Source organism: Phoxinus phoxinus (assembly GCF_949152265.1).
Source record: "Phoxinus phoxinus genome assembly, chromosome: 7".
In the NCBI taxonomy this organism is placed as follows: Eukaryota; Metazoa; Chordata; class Actinopteri; order Cypriniformes; family Leuciscidae; genus Phoxinus; species Phoxinus phoxinus.
This window is the reverse complement of record NC_136882.1, coordinates 36,375,050-36,401,043: the sequence shown is the minus strand read 5'-3', so window position 1 is coordinate 36,401,043 and position 25,994 is coordinate 36,375,050. Positions and strand designations below refer to the sequence as shown.

Below are 25,994 nucleotides of genomic sequence, written 5' to 3'. Positions count from 1 at the left end.
TATAATACTTGTTTTCACAGATATACACTACCGTTTCAAAGTTGTTGTTGTTGTAAGAGAGAGAGAGAGAGAGAGAGAGAGAGAGAGAGAGAGAGAGAAATTAATACATACTACATTGTTCAAAAGTTACAGTAAAAGCATTTATAATGTTACAAAAGATTTCTGTTACATCAAATAGCAGCAAATCATCACATTAGAAAGATTTCTGAAGGATCATGTGACACTGAAGACTGGAGTAATGATGCTGAAAATTCAGCTTTGATCACAGGAATAAATTATATTTAAACATATTCAAACAGAAAACACTTGGTTTAAATTATAATAATATTTCATAAGATTTCTGTTTTTACGGTATCTTTAATCAAATAAATACAGCCTTGGTGTGAGCATACTGTAAGAGACTTCCTTCAAAAACATTTAAAAAATCGTACCGACCCCAAACTTTTGAACAGTAGCCTACAGTGTTTTTTATTATGTTTCTTGACATGTTGGCAAATTGTTTTTTCTTGCTTAAGCTTAAAAAACAACTATTAGCCAAGCTGTTTATTTTTTTGACATTTGATTCTTTAACTTTTGGCAAATTTGCTCTAAAAAGCTGAAAATAACATTTGGTTAATTTCTACTGAAATTAATTTGAAACTGTCCTTGTGAAAATCAGATCTTCTGAAATAACAGCGTTTAATAAGTAGTGAAGTAATTGCTAATATTTAGATGTTACTGTGTGAATTCTTTTAGAAGAATTAAAGGGATAGGTGAACCGAAAATTAAAATTCTGTCATCATTTTCTTACCTTAAGTTGTTCCAAAGCTGCATGAGTTTCTGAACATAAAAGAAGATATTTTGAAGAATGCTGGTGACCAAACAGTTTCTGGTCCCCATTCACTTTCATGGTATTGTTTTCCCCTGCTATGGAAGTCAATGGGGACCAGCAACTGTTTGGTCACCAAGATTCTTCAAAAAAAATGTGTTTAACAGAAAAAAGATCTTGATACAGGTTTAGAACAACTTATGGGTAGAGTAAATTACCCATTTTTGGGTCAACTATCCCTTTAATGTCGCCTTTTTTATTGTTTGGGATATTATGCTATATTTAATGGGTTTTCAAGGCAGCAGTGTATTCACAATGCATCTTTTTCATTGGCGAAAAATGTTGCAGTTTTTCTTCCCCGGGTGACAGAAAGCATGTCCTTGAGTTAGGTTTATGGTACGATATATATGTGCGAGGAGTGACATAATTGTTGTCTGTGGCTTTGTGTCAGTGTGAGAGTGAGATGTGTTGATGGGTAACCGGTGGGAGTTCAGGACCTTTCCAGAAGCCCGATTCCCCTCCGTCTCTTTCTCTCTCTTTGGCCGGCTGCTAAAAACAGCACTGCACGTCCACTCTGTGCCCAGTTGAGGTCAGTCCCTACAGGAGGGTCAAAAGTACAGCAAAGTTATTGTTTCAGCTTCTGTACAAGTTAAAATACACCGGTGGTTTTTGTGGAATAATGTGGACTTATTCCTCAGTGTTTTAAGTGAATACAAATTGTGGTTATTGTAAGGCACTTTAGATGAGGTCAGATCTTTTTACATAGACCATGTATACATTACCCTTCAAAAGTTTGGGGTTGGTAAGATAAAAAAAAAAAAAAGCCTCTTATACTCGCCAAGGGTGTATTTATTTCGGTCAATCCGTTTACGCACAAACAGACTAAAAAAATGTTTTTTCCCGACAGCAATATCCATGTTAAATTATGATATCTCCCTGTTGGACCATGTATAGTAAGGTTGTTGGCAATGTGCGACTTACTGTTTAGGGGCAATAATAATTCATGCTGCTATACACTTGTGCAATAATAATAATGTTGGTACCCTTGCATTAACAATGGATATGGCATTTTTAACAATATTCTGAACAATTTTGAAATATTTTGTATTATGAGTCAGTTTCTTAGCTTTTATATTGTATTTATTTTAGGGCTGTCAAAAGATTAATCGCGATTAATCGCATCCAAAATAAAAGTTTGTGTTTCCATAATATATGTGTCACGGGTATGGTGCGGATGAAGACAAGCAGAGGCACAATAGTTCCAATTCAAGCATTTACTACAACAAACTCACACAACTGGTACAGGCAGACGGGTAACACACTCAACACACAGTAACATATACATTGACCGACAACTGAAAGGTGAAAGACAGGAACTTAAATACACAGATGATAACGAGTGACGACAGGTGATGATGATGATTAACAATGACTAATTAACTAAACACAGGTGACAGAACTGAACTAATGATGATGAAGAAAACAGAAAGTCCATGATAAACGTGACATAACGCCCCCCTTCAACAAGGCGCGACCTCGCGCCGTAGAACAGCAAAGGGGTGGGGGGGTGGGCGCCCTGGAGGCTGATGAAGGGGTGGCCGATCTGGAGCAGGAAGCCTCCAGGGCGGAGCAGGCCTTTCTGGCGGCCAGGGCGGAGCAGGACGTGCTGGTGGCCAGGGCGGAGCAGGACGTGCAGGCGGCCAGGGCGGAGCAGGACGTGCAGGCGGCCAGGGCGGAGCAGGACGTGCAGGCGGCCTGGACCCTTCGGGCGGCCATGGCGGCGTGGACCCTTCGGGTGGCCATGGCGGCGTGGACCCTTCGGGCGGCCATGGCGGCGTGGACCCTTCGGGCGGCCATGGCGGCGAGGACCCTTCGGGCGGCCATGGCGGCGAGGACCCTTCGGGTGGCCATGGGAACCGTGTCGGAAGGGCCTCCACGATCCCCTCAGAGGACTTATTGCCCCCCCCCCCCAAATTTTCTTGGGGAGGTCAGCACTGGACTGGACCAGCGGTGAAGAGGGCTCTGAGCTGACCGGGGCAGGCGGCGAAGGCGGTCCTGGGCTGGACGGGACCAGCGGTGCAGGAAGCTCTGGGCTGGACGGGACCAGCGGTGCAGGAAGCTCTGGGCTGGACGGGACCAGCGGTGCAGGAAGCTCTGGGCTGGACGGGACCAGCGGTGCAGGAAGCTCTGGGCTGGACGGGACCAGCGGTGCAGGAAGCTCTGGGCTGGACGGGACCAGCGGTGCAGGAAGCTCTGGGCTGGACGGGACCAGCGGTGCAGGAAGCTCTGGGCTGGACGGGACCAGCGGTGCAGGAAGCTCTGGGCTGGACGGGACCAGCGGTGCAGGAAGCTCTGGGCTGGACGGGACCAGCGGTGCAGGAAGCTCTGGGCTGGACGGGACCAGCGGTGCAGGAAGCTCTGGGCTGGACGGGACCAGCGGTGCAGGAAGCTCTGGGCTGGACGGGACCAGCGGTGCAGGAAGCTCTGGGCTGGACGGGACCAGCGGTGCAGGAAGCTCTGGGCTGGACGGGACCAGCGGTGCAGGAAGCTCTGGGCTGGACGGGACCAGCGGTGCAGGAAGCTCTGGGCTGGACGGGACCAGCGGTGCAGGAAGCTCTGGGCTGGACGGGACCAGCGGTGCAGGAAGCTCTGGGCTGGACGGGACCAGCGGTGCAGGAAGCTCTGGGCTGGACGGGACCAGCGGTGCAGGAAGCTCTGGGCTGGACGGGACCAGCGGTGCAGGAAGCTCTGGGCTGGACGGGACCAGCGGTGCAGGAAGCTCTGGGCTGGACGGGACCAGCGGTGCAGGAAGCTCTGGGCTGGACGGGACCAGCGGTGCAGGAAGCTCTGGGCTGGACGGGACCAGCGGTGCAAGAAGCTCTGTAGTTGGAGTGGGGCTAGTGGCATCATCGACGGTGAAGGATGATCCGTTATTCCATAATACCCACTCCACATAGGCAGCAAAGTTCTCCCGAGGCCCATCTCCGGGCAGGCGTGCTTTGGTCTCAGCGTTGAGGCCTGCCCGGAAGAACATAGAGGCTGATATCATCATAATGTACCAAAGGTACCAAGTCCAAATACCTCTGTGTGTGGGCCTCGAGAAACTGATCCTCCTGGGAAAGGAGAAGGATCTGGACGGCTGGAAGATCCATGCTGTCTTGGTCGGTCAATCTGTCACGGGTATGGTGCGGATGAAGACAAGCAGAGGCACAATAGTTCCAATTCAAGCATTTACTACAACAAACTCACACAACTGGTACAGGCAGACGGGTAAGGCAGACGGGTAACACACTCAACACACAGTAACATATACATTGACCGACAACTGAAAGGTGAAAGACAGGAACTTAAATACACAGATGATAACGAGTGACGACAGGTGATGATGATGATTAACAATGACTAATTAACTAAACACAGGTGACAGAACTGAACTAATGATGATGAAGAAAACAGAAAGTCCATGATAAACGTGACAATATGTGTGTGTACTGTGTATAATTATTTATATATATAAAAACACACACAATCATGTATATATTTAAGAAAAATTGGTTATATTTATATATAAAATATTTATATATAATATAAATTATATAAATGTATATACAGTATATAAATGCAATTATTCTTTAAATATATACATGAATGTGTGTGTATTTATAAATAATAGTTCTACACAGTACACACACATATATTATGTAAACACAAACTTTTATTTTGGATGTGATTAATCACGATTAATCTTTTGACAGCCCTAATTTATTTATTATTTATGCTAATTATTATACTTATTAACTATTTCATCTTGAACTTATTTATTTATTTGTATCTTAGTACATGTATTGTTAACTACTTGTGCTGTTTAATTTTAAATAGGATCTACTTCTCTTTCTCTTTTAAATGCACCTTTGGGGTTGCCACTGTCACAAGAGTAATTTCATTGTACACAATGACAATAAAGTACTTCATTCATTCATTTAATTAAAAACACAGTTAAAACAATACATTTGTCAAATGTCATTTAAATTCAAAATCACTGTTTTCTGTGTGAATATGTTTTTAAAATGTCATTTATTCCTGTGATCAAAGCTGAATTTTCAGCATCATTACTCAATGATAATTTGCTCGTTAAACATTTCTGGTTATGATCAATGTTGAGAACAGTTGTCCTGCTGCATATTGTTGTGGAGACCGTGATTTTATTTCGGGGTTCTTTGAATAAAAAGTTCAAAAGAACAGCATTTATGTGAAATATAAATCTTTCGTATATAGCCTTATGAATGTCTTTACTTTTTAGTTGAGTAGAGGATTTTTTTGCAGCGGTTAATTAATGAATCCAAACGAGAAGAACCGAACGAGCATGAAAGAAACAAAACGCAAATTAGACTCATCATAGATTGTTCTTTTATTCACTAAAAAGCATTGTTTACCTGCAGCAATTAATGTTAACTGTTGCTGTCAGGCAGTAAACTCCATTTATATTGAAGAGGAATGTTTATTTATGCATTTCATTAGTCATGGCAGGAGTTCTACATCAAATGCCGGAGAAGAGCGTTATAACTGGGCATATATCCAGATGTAATGTAGCCGAGCACTTTCATCATTTAATAGAGCTGATTCTGGATCGCAGTGTCACAGATCATACATATAACACTTACAAATGGTTTTCAATATGAATTGAGTTGAATGAATGAATTGGCAAATTCAATATTCAATCATTTTGTGGTGCTTGTTTGCCATTAATTGATATGCATTATTAATTAAGCGGAGCAGGCGCTGAAACAAAGCACATAGACAACAATTCAGTGGCGACTGAAGGGTTAACGGGATTCTGAGTAAATGAAACCTCACGATATCAGGGCCATGCAAATGAGACTGTCATGCAAAATCTTAAAATGTGATTTTGTAAAGCCACAGAGATAATGAGATAAAGGCTGGAAGCTGTGCTTCTGTGTGTGCGTGAGCCGCATTGTCTCATGAATATATGAATATTTTTGTTCGATGGTGGATGAAGACGAGAGACAAGTGATCACACTTTGCCTCCCATAATCTTGCAGCTCATGTAAAAGCATAAATCTGCTTAGCATGATTTTTCAACGCAGGCGGCCGGTCTGTGTTTGTGTGTTCCTTCATCAGGTCATGGAGGACGCCGAGGTTTGTTCTCTGCCTGGAGGGCTGGCCAGCGTCCGGAGACAGTTCGAGAGCGAGAGCGTGTCTTCGGCTCACACACTCACCCAGATTCGCCACACACACAGATCTGTGCAGGTCAGTGTTGGAAACTGTAGCTTATCAAACTAGAAACTCATATTATGCACTGCATTTCAAAAGTTTGGGGTCAGTATGACATTTTTTTATTTTTTTTAAAGAAATTAATACTTTTGTTTAGGACACATTCAGTGAATCAAAAGATACAAAAGATTTCTTTTTCAAGTAAATGCTGTTCTTTTGAGCTTTTTATTTATCAAAGATTTTCTGGTTTACACAAAAATATTAAGCTGCTTTCACCATTGATAATAATAAGAAATGTAATAATAATAACAGATGATCAAAGCATATATTTAGAAAATATGTAAATATATATATTATATTCACAATCAATATTAACACATATATAAATATATATAAAAAATAAAAATAATATATAAATATAAACACAATATATTATATTCATAATAAATATCACAATATATTAAACTATTTAACAGTGTTTTTACTGTGTGTTTGATCAAATAAATGCAGCCTTGTTGAACATAAGCAACCTTTAATTTCTTTGTTTTTTAGAAAATTAGAACATATTATTGACCCCAAACTTTTTAACGTTAATATAAAGGCAAGCAAGCAATCTAGTTTTGTCGCATCGCAACGTTTTGCATCGGAACACAACCAAATGTTTTGATGAATACGAATGTGCAGGCTTAACAAAATTAACAATAAATAATCTTTTTTTTTTTTTTTTTTTTTTCATGATTTGCCATGTGAAACTAACCAGCGTGTTTAAAAAAATAATTTCAATAATATTTATGTTGTTTTATAGAAATATATTTCATATTTTTCTTCATACCACACTTGAAATGCCACTCACAGTATATGCCTGCCGCTATGTATGTGTGTATGAAAGAATTATGTGCTAAAATGTATTTGAGATGCAGTCACTTTGCTTTTGACTCACTGCCATACAGCATCTGTTGAAAAAATAAATGAATTTTAATGTCATACTAAAGTGTCACACATCATTACACACATATCACTATAGTTTCTACCCAGGCGATTTATAGCATTGTGACTGAACACAAAGAACACACTTCTCGTGTGTTAATCTTTTTAGTGCTTTTGTACATTTTAAAGTCCCAAAACTAATCCTGAAGGTGTTTCCCATCCATCTTTTGTTTTCCATTCTAATCTGTAATCGTAACATTGGGTCTTGGATGCGAAACTAGTTCAAGTTCAATGAAACATTCTCAGCTTGGGTGCGAGATGCCTGTATATTGAAAAAAAAAAAAGTCCCAAAATGATTTAATGTGGACTGCAATTCTATTCCCTTAAATTCAGGGCACGTGTGTATCATTTTGGATGGTTGGCATCCCTAATTATGCTAGTTTTAGTTCTGGTGCGGGATTTAAACGCTACAAGCATGCATGCAATTTCCATGTGAGCAAGTCTTCTGGTGTAGAAAAGAGTGGATGTGCAAGGACTTTTGCAATAAGATTAATCCTCTTACAGCTGACCTTACACAGAACCCCAGAATCTGACACTAGAACAAGTCAAATCTGTACCCATCTGTACCCTCTCGTGTCTGCACAGATTCTCCCAGGCTCATTAGCATTGGCACATGCTAATATTATGCATGCAGCGCTTGCCTCTGAAAAAATCAGATACTGCTTGCAGTGAGAGAAGTAGAATGGAGATAAATTTTGGTCACAGTCTGTGTAATCCAACTCTGCCGATCCAAATTGAATCCAGTCCACCCATCCATCCCATTGAGTCTGAGCGTGCTCCTCTCCCCTGCCGGGACGGGGTGGCTTCGGCTCACTGATAGAGAAAAAACTGAATGGCAGGAGAAAGTGGGAGATGTGCTCTCATCACACCAACATTGAAGTGCGCTAGCAGTGGCCCTCAAACTCAAACTGTGTCATGTGACGTGAATCTGCAAATGTTATATATATATATACTGTATGTCAAGTCTTGTTGCTAATTTGTGGTTGATATACAATTTTAAATGAGCGTATGCATTGCCTGCTTTCGTTTTTCTTCAGTGTGGGATGCTAATGCTAATCAATACATTTCCAAATTTAGTAATTGGCTTTCATTCCATTCAATTGAGTTCATTTGGCCACAAATCACTGGATGTTGATTTGCAATTTGAATGACAGGAAGAGGAATTCAACAAAGAAATGTTCAATTGGTTTAGATAATATGAATTACTTTGAATTTTTTTTATTTATTTTTTTTACTGTATAGGAAGAACGTTTTATAAGAGGAAATATTTGATCAACCGATGACCTATGAAATATGCACTAAAGGTCTAAATACATTTCTAACAAGTAAAAATTATAATTTCTCTCCCAAAATGTCCCCAAAAATGTTCCCTCCCAAAAGCACCTCCCTTCTATGCAAATTATGCTCATTATAGATTTTCACAAATATATTTTATTGGTCATGACAGCTATATTTATTATCTATATATTTAGTAACTGTCTTCCTTTCATTTTTAAAAAAAGTTCAATTAAACCACAAACCACATGATATTGATTTGTAATTTGACTCGGAAGGACAGGAAGAGGAATTCAACAAATAATCCAACTAAAACAGTACAGAAATCAAGGTGATTAATATTAATTTCTTTGAAGAAAAAAAACAGTTTTGAATGATAGCGTAAAAAGCCTTTTATAAGAGGAAAGATTTAAGTGTAATTTTATACGAGTAAAAAGTATAATTTTGCCTTGAAATAAAATACAAGCACACCTCCTTTCTATGCAAATTATTAAGCTTTTATTCACAAGTCTTGAGTATTCACAGAGCATTGTATACTTTTCTTCAACAATACACAATTTGAGGTGATTGACAAATAAGGTGAGTTGTTCTTCATCATAACATCTGGTTTCATGAGGGTTATTGGTTTGCTGTTGACCCTGAAACGCTGGATTCGGGTCTTAGTTTTGAGAATTGAAAATGAAACGGAGACAGGAGGAGAAAAGGCTTGATGAGCACAGTTTTCAATCTTTTGATGCATTATCTTTTTAAACTGGAAGTTAGGGATTTATCAAAAGCCCTTTTTAATAACCAGTACATCACCGATTTGTTTTTGTTTTTTTTCTTCTGAAAAATAAAGATTGTACATTGCTTATAAAGTATATTTGTATATACACTAGCTTATGGATAACCTCAGAGCCGTTAGCATAAATTTAGTACAAATGTATTGTACATATTTTTATAAAAGTTCGAGAACTGTTTAGATCACAAAATTCACGTTCCTCTGTTTTTGTTTGTGAAAGCAAGATGCAAACATTTTTTCGTGTAATTTCAAGTTTACTGAACATTAGAAGGATTTACCACACAAAGTTGATGAAATTTGGCACTAATCCACAGCTCACAAAGAGTAGCACGAAATGATACACAGCGAGAAATGAGAAGATACGATGACATTATGTATCATGCTGCAGTTATTTGAGAGAAGGATCAAAGGATTGTTGTGCAGCAGGTCATCTCATTATCTGTGCTTTCGGTTGCTCATGGTGACACTCATTTACTAAACTGGGTTGTGTGTGCATGTGTGTATATTTAAACCATAACTTGCATCACATTATGTGAGTGTTTGGTATGTAGGATGTATTTTTGAGGTTGTTTTTTTATCCTTTCTTGGATAATGAGGTCTATGTTTATCTATGTAGAATTTAGACCGTCATGCATTTTAAAAAGTTTTCATATGTTGTTTTCTGCTCGGATTATCTAATACAAAACATGCTTAAAAAGTATTTTTTTGGGGAGGGACAACCACAGTATCTATTCACGGTCTGTCGATATACAGTACCATCCCAAACTGATGTCCTCTGCTAAATGAAAGCAGAAATAAATGACGGGAAAATGTCCATAGAACTTGCTAAAACAATGTTCCAACTGGTCATCAGCTCCTTGAATTCTCACACACACCACGACAAAATGGCGTTACCTGACTCGCAGCATCAAACCACTGTGTGGAAGGCGTGGTCAGGAGAAAAATGTCCTCATTTGAGTCCATCTAACTTACATTTATTCACACATTTAAATGATGTCCACAAATTAGTAGAATCTACTTATATTTTATAAGTAATGCAATCAAACTTAAATATTTTAATTCAATTGTAATTCAATTCTTTATTAGATATAAAATCCAGGCTAACAGTGTATAGAAAAAAACTAGAAGTGTCAATAATCAATGTATTACCGGTAATTAAAAAAAGTATAAATTGACAAAAAATAGGGATATTTATTTAAATCATATTTATAGTGTAAATAAATATTACTAATATCACATTTAAATGCAACTTTAATTAAAACATTTATCAAGCATTGACAAATTGCTGTTCTTTATCCTTTTGTCAATCAAGTTAAAAAACACAAGTTTTTTTGAGTAGCCTTTTTTCCATTTTTCAAGTGCTTTGAATCCGAGTTTGTAGTGTTGTGATTCATCTCAGAGCCGGTTGGTTTTGGTTAATGACTTGGAACTCTTTATTAGCGTGTTTTTTGAAGTCCCTCTGGAGAAAATCCTTCATCCGCTGAAGCAGCAGGCGGTCACTGTTGCGCTGTTGCTTTGATGAGTGTGTTGGGTCTGGTATTCAGTCACCTTTGGTTTCAACGATGCAATCTACATCAATGCATGTCAGCCATATCTCTTTTAATGATCTGCGTGTGTTTTCTTGTGTGTTTTCGGGCTGTTTTTATGGATTGGTATTGATTGCATCCCTGCTGATGATATCACACTTGCTTATGTACGGCTGCATGTGTTTGTGTGTGGGAGTGTTTGTTGGAACGGATTATAACATTACAAAATCTGCTCATCCAAGGGCTAAAGCCATCAAACCTGCCGTTTAACAGTAATTACCACTGACTAATCCTAATCCTGAAATGGAAAACGAAAATGTATAGATTAATTGTCAAATTTAATTTGTGCTTAAGTAATACAGATTTCATGCAAATATGCATAATGGATTTTTGACGTTATTTCACTGAAGTAATACAGACACACACCATGTGTGCATTGCAGAATGTGAGATGGCTGAGATATCATTTCTAGGTTAAGTATGTGGGTTTTATTTCCAAATCTTCAAACATTTGCCTCTATAATTATGATGATAAGTTATACAGTTTTGAGAAAAGATCCTGCTGCATTTTTCTGCTTTGATATTTTTTATCTAATGCATTGGTATTCACACACTACTGATCAAAAGTTTGAAATCATGACATTTATAATGTTTTTGAAAGAAGTCTCTTATGTTCACCAAGGCTTCATTTATTTGATCAAATATACAGTAAAACAGTAATATTGTAAAATAGGCGTTTTCTGTTTTAATATGTTTTAAAATATAATTTATTCCTGTGATGGCAAAGCTGACTTTTTTTTCAGTCTTTGATGAATAGAAAGTTCAAAAGGACAGCAATGATTTGAAATAGAAATCTTTTGAAACATTATAGATGTCTTTGATAATTGAGCAGTTATTTTAAATTGTAATAATATTTTACTATTTTACTGTATTTTTTATCAAATATATGCAGCCTTGGTGAGCATAATAGACTTCTTTCAAAAACATTACAACAATCTTAATTATTCCAAACTTTTGACTGGTACGCTCTCTCTTGTTTCATACAAACGCAGCTGCTGCCATTTTGTGATAATTGTTTTGTACAATGTTGGATTATAAGATAACAAACGGGTATGATTTTAAAACGGTTTCATCTAAAATCAATATCTCGTATCCCCATGATTATTTACTTGGCGAAATGCCGTGTATAAGTGGTATGACTGTACAGTATCCCTTAAATGTCCGTCTAGTTTGAACTTGCTCAAACTAGCTCTCTCCGCAGAAGCTTTGCGTTTAAAGAGCTAATAAAATATTTAGTCTCAGATCAATATTTCATGTCTAATTATTTACTTATGTGGGAAGTAGCCGTCTAATAAGCGCGATAATCAGTGACGGACTGGGACTAAAAAACAGCCCTGGAAATATAAAATAAAATACAAATAATGAAATGTCACTGGCTAAAGAAAACCCCAAATTACACAAACTTGTAATTATAAAACATATAGTTACTATACAGTAAAATATAACTTTTAACTATTCAAATATAATGTAAGCAAATGAGACAACTGTCTATTTCTATATTCCTCTATATTCGTCATTCAAAAAGGGAAGCCGACGCTGCAGATACACAAACCATAAACAAAGCAGTGCGTGCTTAACGTTTTGAATATCAATTTTGCTAAACACTTTCTTTTTTCCACTCCACTCATGTTAATATTGAAATATTCACCAAGGAACACTCGGGTAAGATGACGTAACATTAACAGCCTTCTATCTGTACCGTTTTTGACTTCATTGCTCGCTGTTTTGCTATTATTCTCGTGCACTGACTATTTACTAAGCTGAACAGCCAATCAGAGTTCCCTCTTTCACCGACGGCCCGACGCCGATTCAACGTCGAATCGACCCCAAAAACCAGACGGGTGCGGTGCGGTGCGGTACACACTGGGAAAACTACGTCGACCGACGCTCAAAAACGGTCCGACGTTGCCCAGCGGCCGATCATCGGCTTGGTGTGTCCCAGGATTTAGACTTTTATTTGTGCCGATGGCCCTCGGTTGGACGGCCGTTCTGGACTTTTCCCGGACGCACAGATTGTCAGTCCGTCCCTGGCGATAATGTAGGCCTACATCCAGCTGGTTTGCGTCGGGGTCCTGATCACCCTGTCTGGGTTTATTCTGAGATAACAATGTACATTATCCCTAACCTGTCACCTACTAGTCCAACAGAGTAGAGCGTATGGCTGGTGTCAAAATAACTGGGTGCACTATGACAAGCTAAAGACAGGAATAAAGAAAAATAAAATGGACCAAGAAAAATTCATTCTAGTAAATTACTTTATACTACTTTTAAGGTTGAGTGTTTGAGTCTTATCTCTATTTGTGTATATTTCTGTTCTCCACAAAGATTTAGAGTAAATATATGTTGTTTGTGAGTGAGAAAAGGCTGTGCTGATACTGACATTGAGGAGCTTGTACGAGCGCTGTCTCGGAAAGACGTTTTGTCTTCTTCTTTTCTATGTCTCATCCTAACAACAACCCTTGTCTCCTGTCACGCAGGAGGTGTCAAATTCATCAGCGATGAGTGTGGCGAGCAGCAGCGGGGGTCGACAAGTCTCGCAGCAGGTCTTCCTCCAGGATGAAAGGGTACGGACATTTCCGACAACCCTGCTACTAATAACTCTCCATTTCACAAGTCTAAAACATCAGACTAACAGTAGCGGCTCTTGCCTCGTCTCTGCACACAAGTGCCTTATTTATCTGCTGTGAAATGTCAAACTGACATCAATTTTCAATAATGTGATTTTTGTTTTTATTTGAAGTTGGAGGTTTTAGCACTGTCACCTCCACATGAAAACACTTCCATTTACATGTATGCATTTGGTGGGCACGAGCGACTTTGCAAGTGCAATGCATTCAGTTTATGCACTCCCTGGGAATCGAAGCCATGACTTTGCCCTACTTTAAAATAACCCCACAGTAAAAGATGCTAAAAGTGATAGAAATGAGGACGAGGGGAATTAAAGTTTTGAAGTGACACCCTGAAAATACTCAGAAAAGAGATGTGAGACTCTAAGTGTAGTCTAGTTAGTAGAATAATTCATGGGGTATTGATCGTCAAAGCAGGTGAGCAGATCAGTGTCTGTTGAGTAGAATAAAAATAAAACACAAAACCCTGAAACACACACCTTGATAAGACTAAAAGGGATCTCGCCACAGATGTTCGTGTGATGTCAGTCACATTGAAAATGCCAAATAATTCACTGTTTTAAAATGTACATTTATGCAGTTGGCAGACGTTTTTATCAGTACATGTGTTCCCTGGGAATCAACCCCTGACTTTGGCATTGTTAGCATGCTAAATTGAAATATAAAAAATAGATATATATTTTTTTTTACCAGTTTGTTTATTTACTGAATTGTAAATGTTATATACAACTATTTTTATCCATCAGTAAAATATTGATATCACTAGATCAATTAATAAACTATTTGTTTGTTTTTTTAATCTAGTTTTAGAACTTAATTTGTTTATTGCTAGTCATGTGAAAGAGCATTAATTGTTTAAATGTTTTCATGATGAGAGTTTTGAAATTTGTTTTACTTTAAATATACCGATCTACTGATAAAGCATAGCGCTAACAACACTATGGTCACAGGTTTGATTCCCAAGAAATGCACATACTGATAAAACACACTGTTGGTCACTTTTGAAAACATCTGTCAAATGCATATGTAAATCCATGTCAGAAATTATAATTTAGCTCCTGTTGGTTGCACTATTTGAGTCTTGCTCTAAATTAAATAGTATTTATTTTGCCTTATTACAGACTGCACATGATCAAATCACTTATAACAGAGAAGTGATTTCCAGTTATGAAAATCATCACAATGAAACCGGTAAGTTCAAGAGCAGTAATTTATAGATAATAAGTTATATATCACACTGCAGTTCATTGTTTGTTTTGTAGTGCATTTTACAGAGACAAGATGTTTAATTTTAATTTTTGCCTCTTGCTTCCAGAGGAGGAAGAGTATTATCCAAGGCTCTCAACTAAAGAACTGGCACAGCATTTTGAAAAGACCATCGAGGAGGCAGCCCCCAGCAAGAAAATTAAGGTAAGTCCTTTTAAGCCCACATCTCTACTCTGACACATGAATGTATTATGCTTTAATAGGATTCAGTGCATAAAAAGACTCTACTTACCATCTTTTTTACATGTTTCCATGAGTCTCCTCCACTTTCAACAGCATAGTTGTATTGAGGTTCATAAAACTTTAGAGCTTGTGTTCAGCTCTTAGTGTTTTGATGTTGTTATTGTTAACCCACTATACATTTGATATGGAGTTATGTTTGTGTCTTTATTGTGCATCCAACAAATTCATACCAGTGATGGTTCAGAATCAAAGTCTTGCTCTCAACACTTAATATATATATATATAAGTTATTCAGGCATGTTTTTGTAGATTGACAAAATCTTTTTTTTTTTAGATATGAACATATTAGCAGTGAAAAAAATGCCATTACAATATGAAAAATACACTATATTAAATATACAGTGTATGAAAATATGTCTTACTATCCTGTGCAGTCTTGCACCGTACGTTATAATGTTGTAAGGATTTTGACATATTTTACTTGGAAAAAAATAAGACATTTTTAGTGTGCTATAATTTTCAAGTTTATTACAGTGATATTGATGGTTTGAGGGACATGTGTCTAATATATCCATGAAGTTGTTGTTTAAGTATAACAATGCATTTGGATGGATAGAAAAATCTTCTTTTTAGTAAATGAATAACACTTTCAAATGCAGAGCGCACAGCTGCTGTTTAGCAGTTTCAAAAGAATCACATTACTTTTCTTGTAATTGTGTGAGGAACTGCTCTTTATTTAGAAAACAACATATATATATATATATATATATATATTTTTTTTTTTTTTTTCTTTTTTTTTTTGCTTGCCTTTAAAAAAAAAAAGCACAATAAGGACACAATCCTGGAAAGGGCTTTGAAATAAACTGCTACGATTTTGAACATTCAATTAAAAAAATTAAAGCACTTTTCTAAGCCAGCTGATCCAACTGAAGTAATTTCAGAACTCCTCTGAATTATATGCATTACTCTCTCCCTAAAAAAGATTGAACGTGACAAAAGCCGTTCACAGCTGCCATCAGATGTGAGTGCGTCCAATCAAACTGTGAAGAGTGAGAGTGAAACTCTGAACAGTGTTGCCACAGACAAAGAAGAAGAAGAAGATAAACCAAGTTCTGTGTTTGCTTTTGATGACGATGATGATGATGATGATGACGATGATGTTGATGATGATGATCTGGAATATCTGCCACCGCCCCCACCGGACTTACTGGAGGAACCTTCAGATGATGCAGAGAACTTCCCTGACCCTCCAGCAGTGAATCGCATGCTAAACAGAGAGCAATACTTCAGGCAGAGAGAGCTATTAGAGTTGAAACGTCTCTGCAAACACATTCACCCTGATGTCAGGAAAGACCTGGAAAAAGAGTTCTACAATGATGAGGACATTGAAGCAGTAGGAGACGTTCAAGAGGTTGCATACCAGTTTGAACACACTGGTAGCAATTCGAACGGAAGCCCGGATCGCGAATATTTGGAGTGGGACGAGATTCTGAGAGGTGAAGTGCAGTCCATGCGTTGGATGTTCGAGAACAAACCTTTGGACTGCATTAAGAATGACTCGGATAACGAAGAGGATAGCGAAAATATTATTCAGCAGGAAATCATCGCTCGAGGTGACGTTAGGAACACGGCTATGATGTTCGAGATGCAGCCTGAGGAGACACTGGGACTGCAACATGATTCAACTAAACGGAACTATCTGGTGAATGAAGTGGGGAAAAGAGATGTCCGTGCGGCCGCTTGGTTGTTCGAGACAAAGCCGATGGATACGCTAAATAAAATTCACACTGATGATGAGCAAACCAAAGAAGTCATCTTCACACAAGAAGCCACTGAAGGGGATGTGAAGTCTGTTAGGTACATGTTTGAAAACCAAGAAATGGATTCTCTGGGAGACACAGAAACCATGGATGAGAAGCAACTACTGAGCCTGAAGTCTGTACTAGAGGAGATCAAGTCAGAAGTGAAGAAAGTCATATGGATGTTTGAGACGCAATGCATGTGTGTTATGAGGGAACACACCGGTGAAATGGTTCTGATTACTTCTGTCCGTCGAGAGGAGACGGAGAAAGGGGATGTCAAAACATCAAGATGGTTCTTTGAAACGCAGCCTTTGGATGACATTGACATGGAACTTTCTCAGGTCAGGCTCATCTCCAGTGTATCCATGGAGGACAACCAGCTGGACGGTGCGAAAAGGGGAAGGTGGCTGTTTGAGACGAAGAGGCTTTACTCCATAAACGCCCAGTGGGAGAGACTGCAAAAGCAGCAGAAAGAAGAAATTCTTGGGGCGGATGTACGAAAACACTGCATGGTGTTCGAGACGCAGCCTATGGACAAGCTTAAGGATGATGCCAACTCCAGACCTGTCTCCACAGAACAGATTATTGGAGGTAATGTTCGCTCTGTGAGACACTTATTTGAAAACGCTCCACCGGATGAACTCAAAGAGCTTCCCGAGGTGGGAAAACTAAACAAAAAGGCAGTGTTTGAAGAAGGAAAGGGTGATGTAAGACACCAGAAATGGGTGTTTGAGAATAAACAACTGGAGAACATCAAAGATGAGAATGATGAGGTAAACCGACTCAAGAAAACCATAGCGTCTGATGAAGAAAGAGGTGATGTGAGACATCAAAGATGGCTGTTTGAGAACCAACATTTGGAAGACATTCAAGATGAAAAGAGAGAGCTCATGAAAACAATTGATTCTGAACAAAAAGATCTAAGTTACAAGGGTGATGTCCGCAGAAATTGTTGGGTGTTTGAGACGCAACAGATGGATACGTTAAAGGACGATTCCAATGCCAGGCCAGTAAGTGCAGAGGAAATTATTGGAGGTGATGTCCAATCTGCCAGACACTTTTTTGAGACTGCTACAAAAGATGAGATAAAAGAACTTGCAGAGGTGGGGAAACTCAATAGAACGGTGACATCTGAGGAGAAGGGAGATGTTAGACACCAGAAGTGGCTGTTTGAGAGCCAGCCGCTGGAGCAGATCAGAGAGGAGAAAAAGGAAATAACAAGAACGGTTAATATGGAGGATATCGAAAATGTGGATGTGAGCAATTACAAGCAAATCTTTGAAACGTATGATTCAAGCCAATATGATGAAAGTCAGAAGATTCAACTTGAGGGTTTCACCACTGGCTCTGTGAGATCAAATACAGATTTATTTGAGTCCATGCCATTGTATGCTTTGCAAGACAGCTCCGGACATTACCACGAAGTTAGAACCGTACGTCGGGAAGAAATCGTCAAAGGAGATGTTAAAAGCTGCCAGTGGATGTTTGAAACTCGCCCAATTGACCAATTCGACGAGAGCATCACTAAATTCCAAATTATAAAGGGCATAACCCAACAAGAGGTAGAATCTGGAGATGTCAAGATGGCAAAATGGCTTTTTGAAACCCAGCCTCTCGATGCCATTAAGTATTTTAGCAACATTGAAGACGAGGAGTGTGTTACTAAAGAATCATCAGAAATAGTGAAAGGCGATGTTAAAACATGTAAGTGGCTTTTTGAGACCAAACCTATAGACATGCTTTATGAAAGAGACGAGTTTAAGAGTACAAAAGATTATGGTGAAATTCAAAAAGGGGATGTGAAAACATGCACTTGGCTTTTTGAAAATCAAACCCTTGGTGCCATACAGGATAACTCTGAGACAGTGTTGCAAACTCGCACTGTGAAACAAGAGGACATTCATGGAAAAGATGTCCGCATGGCACGCTTCCTCTTTGAGACCGATAACCTGGAGAACATTGCTGGGGAGGAGCAAGAAACTTTTAAGAGTGTGACTGAGATAGACATACAATCCGGGGACGTGTCTCGGATGAAATACATATTCGAAACCCAATCTTCTGACGTGATGAGCTCAACGTCTGAGAATGTCTTGAGACAGCTGAGGAGTGCCCAATCTGAGGATATTCAGAAAGGAAATGTTGGAAACTGCAAATGGCTATTTGAAAACCAGCCCATAGATGCAATCTCAGAGACTCCCAGCGAGCTGAAAGGAGCTCGCACAGTACAAGATGTTCAGGGAGGCAATGTTGATGAAGGCAGATTCTTTTTTGAAACCTACTCGTTAGATAAGATTCAAGACGAGTCCTCTGAGGCCGAAATGAAAAAGCTGCAGAAAGTCATCAGAGAGGATGAGGAGAAAGGAGATGTGAAAACATATGCCATGATGTTTGAAACTCAACCTCTTTATGCTATCCAAGACAAAGAAGGTCATTATCATGAAGTGACCACACTTACAAAAGAAGAAATACAAAGAGGTGATGTAGTAGGAGCCCGCTGGCTGTTTGAAACAAAGCCTCTGGACTCAATTAAAGAGACGGATGAGGTCTACCTCTTAAAAGCTGTTACAGAGGAAGATATCCACAAAGGTGATGTCAGCTCAGCGAGATGGAGGTTTGAAACCCAGCCCCTTGATAAGATTGCAGAAGATGCGAAAATATCAATCAAAACTGTCGAAGACATTCAGGGAGGAGATGTTAAGACAAACAAGCATCGTTTTGAATCGGATGCAGTGTCTCAAAAATTGGTGCGTACTGTCAGCATGAGTGAAATTCATAAAGGGGATGTTAGGACAGCAAAATGGATGTTTGAAACTCACACAATTGACCAGATACATGCTGAAAAGTCAGAAGATGAGATGAACACTGTTGTTATGGAGGAACAGCTGAAGGGGGATGTTAAACAGTCTGTGTGGCTATTTGAAAAGAATCCTCTTGATTATATTAACGACAGTGATGACAGTAAACAGGTAATTTGTGAAGACATCCCCAAAGCAGATGTAAAAACCACAACATGGCTTTTTGAAACAACACCATTCACTGAATTTAATGAGAGTAGTTTAGAGAAGACAGAAATCATTGGTAAAAGTGTCAAAGCCACCCTCGATGAACTTTACAGCCAGAGAATGGTGGACTCCAAAGGCATCATCTTAGAGGCAGATGAAATTGGAGACGTTCGCATGGCTAAGTACAACCTCATGAATAAAGAAGCTCCCCAAATCCAAAGAGAAGAAATCATTAAAGGAGATCTGCAAAACATCATGATTAACCTCCTTAACAGTCAGGAGAAAACGGAGAGGAAAGTCATTATAAATGCAGAGGAGAGGGGGGACATCAGCAGCACCGTGCAACAGCTGCTGCAAGAGCGCAGTGGTACCTCTGTAGAAAAAGAGGAGATAATAAGAGGTGACATTCAGGAAGCCATAAACAACCTGCTGAAAGAGGAGAGCACTGGCAAACGGGGCATTCTCATTCAAGAAGACGAAAAGGGGGATATTCGTATGACCATCTACTCTTTATTCAATTCTCTTGAGGAATCAAGCACTCAGAAAGAAAATATAGTCAGAGGTAATGTGAAAGGCTGCCTAGAGAGACTTTGCAATCCAGACACAGAGGAGATTGCGAGAATTAAAGTGGATGAAGCAGAAAGGGGAAAGGTTAGCTTTTATTCTACTTGTATTGAGTCTGGTGCGCTGGATTACCTCAAAAAGTTGCAGGTAGAGCCAGATGAGGCCGTTCCAGGTAAAATTGAAAAGGAGGAAATCATTGGTGGTGATATTAAAGAAACCAAACTCAGCCTGACATGTAATCAAGCTCAAATCGGTCGTCTGGTGGACATGGAAGATATAGTCCCGGGCGATGTTCATAACACAGTTAAGGTTTTCATGACCGAGCCTCCAGTCTCATTTGAACATTTACAGAAAGAAGAGATCGTGAGAGGAGACCTGCAAGCAGTGATGAATTCACTGACACAGTCTGTAAACCAGGCAGTTGTTTTGGAGAAAGAAGTAGTTGTCCGAGCTGATTTACCTACAACACTGAGGTCTCTAGAGGAGGCCCAGAATCAGCCCAAAGAGGTGGAAAAGCCAGAAATCATTCCTGGCAACATCAAAGGAGCACTAAAATCACTCAAAGACTCCAGTTCCACCAAGGTGGAAATTGTCATAGAAGATTTGTTGCCAGGTGACATCAAAGGTACGTTGAAATCGCTGGAGGAGGCCAAACATGCAGTGAGAGAAGTGGAGAAGGAGATGATTGTAAAAGGTGACATTCACACGGCAATACAAAGTCTACAAGAAGCGTCAAATGAGAGAAAGGTTTACCAGCAGGAGATTGGTGTCCAGGGAGATGTAAAAGGCAAGATTCAGATCTTACTCGAGCCTCCTCCATCTCCCAGAATGCAACGCAGGGCAAGCACTGAGGGAGACGTCAAGCTTTCCATAAAATCACTCTATGACACCCAAGAGCAAATGCAATCAGAGAAAGAAGAGGTGATAAAAGGAGACGTTAAGGGCACAATCAAATCTTTAATGGAAACAGCACGGAGAGCGAGCCCAACGATTCCCCGAAGGGAGCCGATAAGAAAGGTCAAAGTTCCAGTCAAGACCTTGTCTTCGTCAGTGAAAGACTTCACGGCACAGAGTCCTACCCCTGGAGTTAAAAACCTTGATATGAGCAGTGAATTACAGAGGAGCACTCACAAGCAATCAATGCAAAACACATATGCATCTCAGGAGAGTACTGCGATCACCGGTCACACCACAACATGCAGCCAGGAGACAAAGACCACAGTGCTGGAGCACAAAACAATTGTACAAACACACGGTGTCAAAACATTAAAGACTGACTTCCGTAACCTCAAAAAAAGTGGCTGTAAGGGTTTAATCAAACTGGATAAGAGAAAACATAAGGAAATGTCTATGCCACCTCCTCCTATTGACCCTGAACCCCCACTGCCTCCCCCTCCATCACCCCCTCTGGATTATGATTTCACCTCATTTCCCACTCCTCCTCCTAGCATCAGGGGTGATCATGATCTTCCTCCTCCCCCTACTCCTCCTCCTCCTTGTGATCCAGCCAAGACAGAATTTGACCATTTACCGCCTCCACCAACCCCACCACCTCCTCCTCTTGTTTCAGCCACAGCTGAGCTAGACCTCCTCCCTCCCCCTCCCACAGAGCAGGAGTTAGACTTCCTTCCGCTGCCTAGCATAACACCATCCAAAGCCACTAAAATGACTGTCAAACCCATCAAAGCGCCAATGTTGTGTAAAGTGCCCAAGCTTGAGCCAGCAATTTCATTTGAGAAAATGAATGTGCAGGCTGCTCAAGAGACCAAGCGTAGAAAAAATGTCACCACATCATCAGTCGAGTGCAGCTTGATATCCTCTGAAATTCAGTCTGCTTTTACAAGACAGCCACCAGAGTCTCCACGGCCTCCCAAGAAAGTTTTCGCCCCCTTGACACTCACTCCACCCGCCTCTCCTCCTCCACTGTGCAAATCCCCAGTAAGCAAATTCAAAACCCCATTAATGCAAGCTGAACAGAAGCACAGACAGAAGAGGGAGGAAAGCTGCACGCCACCACCGCCGCGCTCCCCGGCCTTTGAAATCCGTATGCACGAGTCAGTCAGCGCAGCCCTTGAAATGCTTTCTTCAGAGAGCACGGGCACGGTGCAATCAGAGGCAAGCATATCATTTGATTTCACTCAAGAGAGAGCTCAAAAGAGTGTGACCAAATCCGAATCAGCTGCAGACTCATATGATTCATCCAAGCACACAGCTCTCTCAAACGCTCCCCCAAGCAAGGCTTTGATCGCTGTTGCAAATGAGAAATCTCCTCTAGAATCTCCTGTTATTTCCTCAGTTAAACAGAGCATTATCTCTAATCAGTCATCTCAGGGCTCTTCGGGTCAGCAGCAGACCACCTCCACTTCATCTAAAAAGAAAAAGAAGAGATCCATGACAACTAATATACAACAGGTGACGAGGACGGTTATTAACAACACGACCAAAGAAGAAATAAAGACCTCTGTAAAAACAAACAAATCTCAAAGTGTCTCTAAAAATGTATCCGAGGCTGTTGGAAAAGATGTGAGCAGCATATCTTTATCTGAGGACAAAACAAAAGAGGAAAGCTCACCAAAGAAAAACCAAGAAAAAAACTCCCCTGATCGATCCAAACCAAACAAAGAGAGTCAAATTAAGGATGCTGAGCAGAAGCCACAAAAGGTCAACAGTCAAAAGGCAAAGAAAGTTAGCAAGAGCACTAAAGTGGAGAGCAAAGAGAAAACCACAGCTGAGCAGGATAATGTTCAGGTAAAAGAAAGCAGTGAAAGAAGCCCCACAGAAACAGAGGGTAAAGAGGAGAAAGAGGCCAAAGAGAAACCTGTAGGGGAGCCCCCTGCCACTCCAAAAAAGAAAAGGAGGAGTAAGAATAAGAAGGACAGAGAGGCAGCTCAAGGCAACAACGCCGCATCCCTCTCGCCCACAGAGGCCACGCCTGCAGAGCCTAAGTGGCCACTCTTGACATCTGATAAAAAACAAGAGGAAATCACTGTTGTGCAAGCACAGCACACCATTCAAACAAGACACACAGAGGTCATCAAAACTGAAAGTACAGTCCAACAGCAGAGTTTCCAGGAGGACGGCTTGACTGTGAAATTTCAAAAGCTGGCCGGTGGAAACCAGCAGATTCCAGAGGAATCAAAAGATGAAAGCAGAAATGTTCCAATAAAAATGACAGGGAAATCTGCACAAAAGGAGCCTGCTGAGTCCTCGGCTGAGAGTGGCAGCACTCAAGCTGAAGCGCTGAAGATGTTGTCTCGTATCTCAGAGCTGCAGGGGGTTTCAGGAAAAATGGACTCTAAGTCTGTGAAGACGTTGCTCAATGAGATGCCCGTCTGGCTTCTGGGGTCAGAGGAGAAGAGTGATTTAGAAGCGGCAGCGGCCGAACACAACGAACAGGAACTCAAAGAAATCCTTGCTCATGTTAAAAACCTGGTTCAAGCTAAGCTAATGCACTTTGACGGCACTATTGAAAAGCATGAATGTGAGTCCACCTCTGAAAAATTTGTCTCTTGTGGTGCCACACAAAGGATTTCGAAGATTTCCATCGGTTCTACAAAGTGTAAAACGCAGAAGGTGGTCAAGGAGGAGACGAAGACAACACGCAAGAACCGAAAGCAACAAATGAGCAGCGTTACAACTCTTGACCCCAGAGCTCCATCCCCATTGTTACGGATGCGCTCTCCCTCGCCCACATTCATCACTATCGAGTCTACGAGGAGAACTGACTCGCCACAGGGAACAGCACTCTCGCCTTCCCCAATGCCACCGACGCCTCCACCACGCAGGTCTGAGACGCCAAGCTCTCGCTTAAGCAGGCCCACTCCTTCACCCTCATCGAGCCGGGCAGATAGTCTAACGCGACTCAGAAGTGCCACAGCTACGCTCTCCCGTGGAGCTTCGCCCGATCCGGTGCCTCACGCGATTGCAGTCACTGGGAAGAAGTCAGAAATCGTGGAATCTCCTGCCACATTCCATCGACAGATCAAAATCGAGTCTAAATCTTCTGAGAAGAAAAGGGTCAAAGAGACTTTGAGATCTTTTGAAACGGCAGTGGTGACCGGTGAAGTGATTAATGCGAGTGTAAGTGGAGATGCTGTTAATGTTCTTGAGCGTTTAGGCCCCAACACAGAGGACGCAAAGTCTGAAAGTACAGTGAACGAGAAGGAAAATCTCTCTAAGGTGGAATTATCTGGACTAGCCAAAACAATTGAGACGTCAGAGAAGAAAGTTGGTATTAGAAAAGGCCCAGTTGACAAAACAGGGAAGCCTGGCAGGAAGACTGAGGACCTGGAGCTTGATATGGAAAAGAAAGCAAGACAACAAGAGGATATACCTGCTTTCAACATCAAGGATATTAAAAATGTTTTTGAAATGAGTGAGCAAAGTTCCCCCATCAAAGCGCTACAAAACAAACGGGAGGAACAGCCGTCAAGAGTGAGTGAAATTGCATCTGAAGGTTCAAAGCCTGAGCTTCCTCCAGAGAGAGAACAATGCTCCCAGCTGAGCTCCCCTCCACCCGTGTGCAAAGACGTGAAAGTAGACAAGTCTGTCGATCCAACAGGCTTTTCGGAGACAAATGCATTCACTGAACATTATTCTTCTGTTGACGAGTTTGGCACTAAAATTACCGGATCAAGAAGCACGGTTTCCAAGCACACTCAAAGCGTTACGACGCAACGGGTGCCTTTTTCCTATGCTGACGCTGTGAAGAAAAAGACGTCAGAGGTGATGGTGTCACCTGAGGCCTCCGCAGAGGAACTGATGAAGAACTTTCACAAAACATGGGCAGAAAGTGAGAGTGTGTTCAAAAGCTTAGGTGTCACAGGTGAGAGAGACATGCTAGTGCATCAAACCGAGACTGCTGTGTTGAGTAAATATGCCTGCAGTGCATGATGGGAATGAAATTTAACAACAAACCCCCACAAAACACCTGATTGCCGTGCCAGACTGAGTGATTTTAACTTTTGTTTTTCCCCAGTAGATAAATCCACATTTAGATGAGTAATCATGTGTATGTGTGTGTGTGTGTGTGTTTGTGTGTGTGTGTGTGTGTGTGTGTGTGTGTGTGTGTGTGTGTGTGTGTGTGTGTGTGTGTGTGTGTGTGTGTGTGTGTGTGTGTGTGTGTGTGTGTGTGTGTGTGTGTGTGTGTGTGTGTGTGTGTGTGTGTGTGTGTGTGTGTGTGTGTGTGACAAATGAAACAAATGTGACTCACTGCAGTTATTTGTATGTTACTGCATGTTAACAGTTTCAAATTTAACTTGAGTTTAAATGAGTTTGGTAATTTCATTAAAAACTTTTTTTCTTTTTTTTTTATGTGTTTGTACCTGACCCACTTCACTAAAATAGATTTCCTTTATTTTATTTTATTTTTTTGTAATACCACATACATTTGTCCATACCTATCTCATATATACTGTATATAACTAAAATGGGTGTCCTCTATTTATTATTATTATTTTATTTTGTATTTTATTATTTTGGAATACCATTTGTTCATACTCTCTGACACATACAGCTAAAATATGTGGGGTTTTTTTTCCATTCTGTTTAATTAAAAAACAAAATTACACCACACATATATTTCTTCATACTACCTGATACATATCACTGAAATAGGTTCCATGAGAAATCACAGTCTGGGGAGCAGCCTACACTTTTTTTATTAGCCAATCAGAAATGCTCTCTGCCTACTCTCGCTTAAAGCACCTTCAAATAATCAAAACAGACAATTTATCAGCTTAGAATTTCAAAAATCTCAATAACACTGAGTGCTTTCTCCATAATTGCTATTCATCTCTGTCTCATTAGCATTTGAGAGTGCTGCAAGAATCAAATGTAAAAGCAAAATGTTTTAGGGATTGATACAGAACGCCAAATAAAGA

At 40.2% G+C, this 25,994-nt stretch overlaps 1 protein-coding gene across 1 annotated transcript in view; it reads left to right on the top strand.

Annotated features, from left to right (window-relative positions):
• The window catches only part of xirp2b (xin actin binding repeat containing 2b), a 43,469-nt gene that overhangs the window by 14,799 nt on the left and 2,676 nt on the right, over nt 1-25,994 (top strand). The window contains exons 3-7 of the mRNA XM_079618358.1: nt 5,948-6,076; nt 13,146-13,232; nt 14,417-14,486; nt 14,611-14,705; nt 15,727-24,937. Coding sequence (XP_079474484.1) covers nt 5,948-6,076; nt 13,146-13,232; nt 14,417-14,486; nt 14,611-14,705; nt 15,727-24,937 — 9,592 coding nt within the window. The remainder of the gene's footprint in view (nt 1-5,947; nt 6,077-13,145; nt 13,233-14,416; nt 14,487-14,610; nt 14,706-15,726; nt 24,938-25,994) is intronic.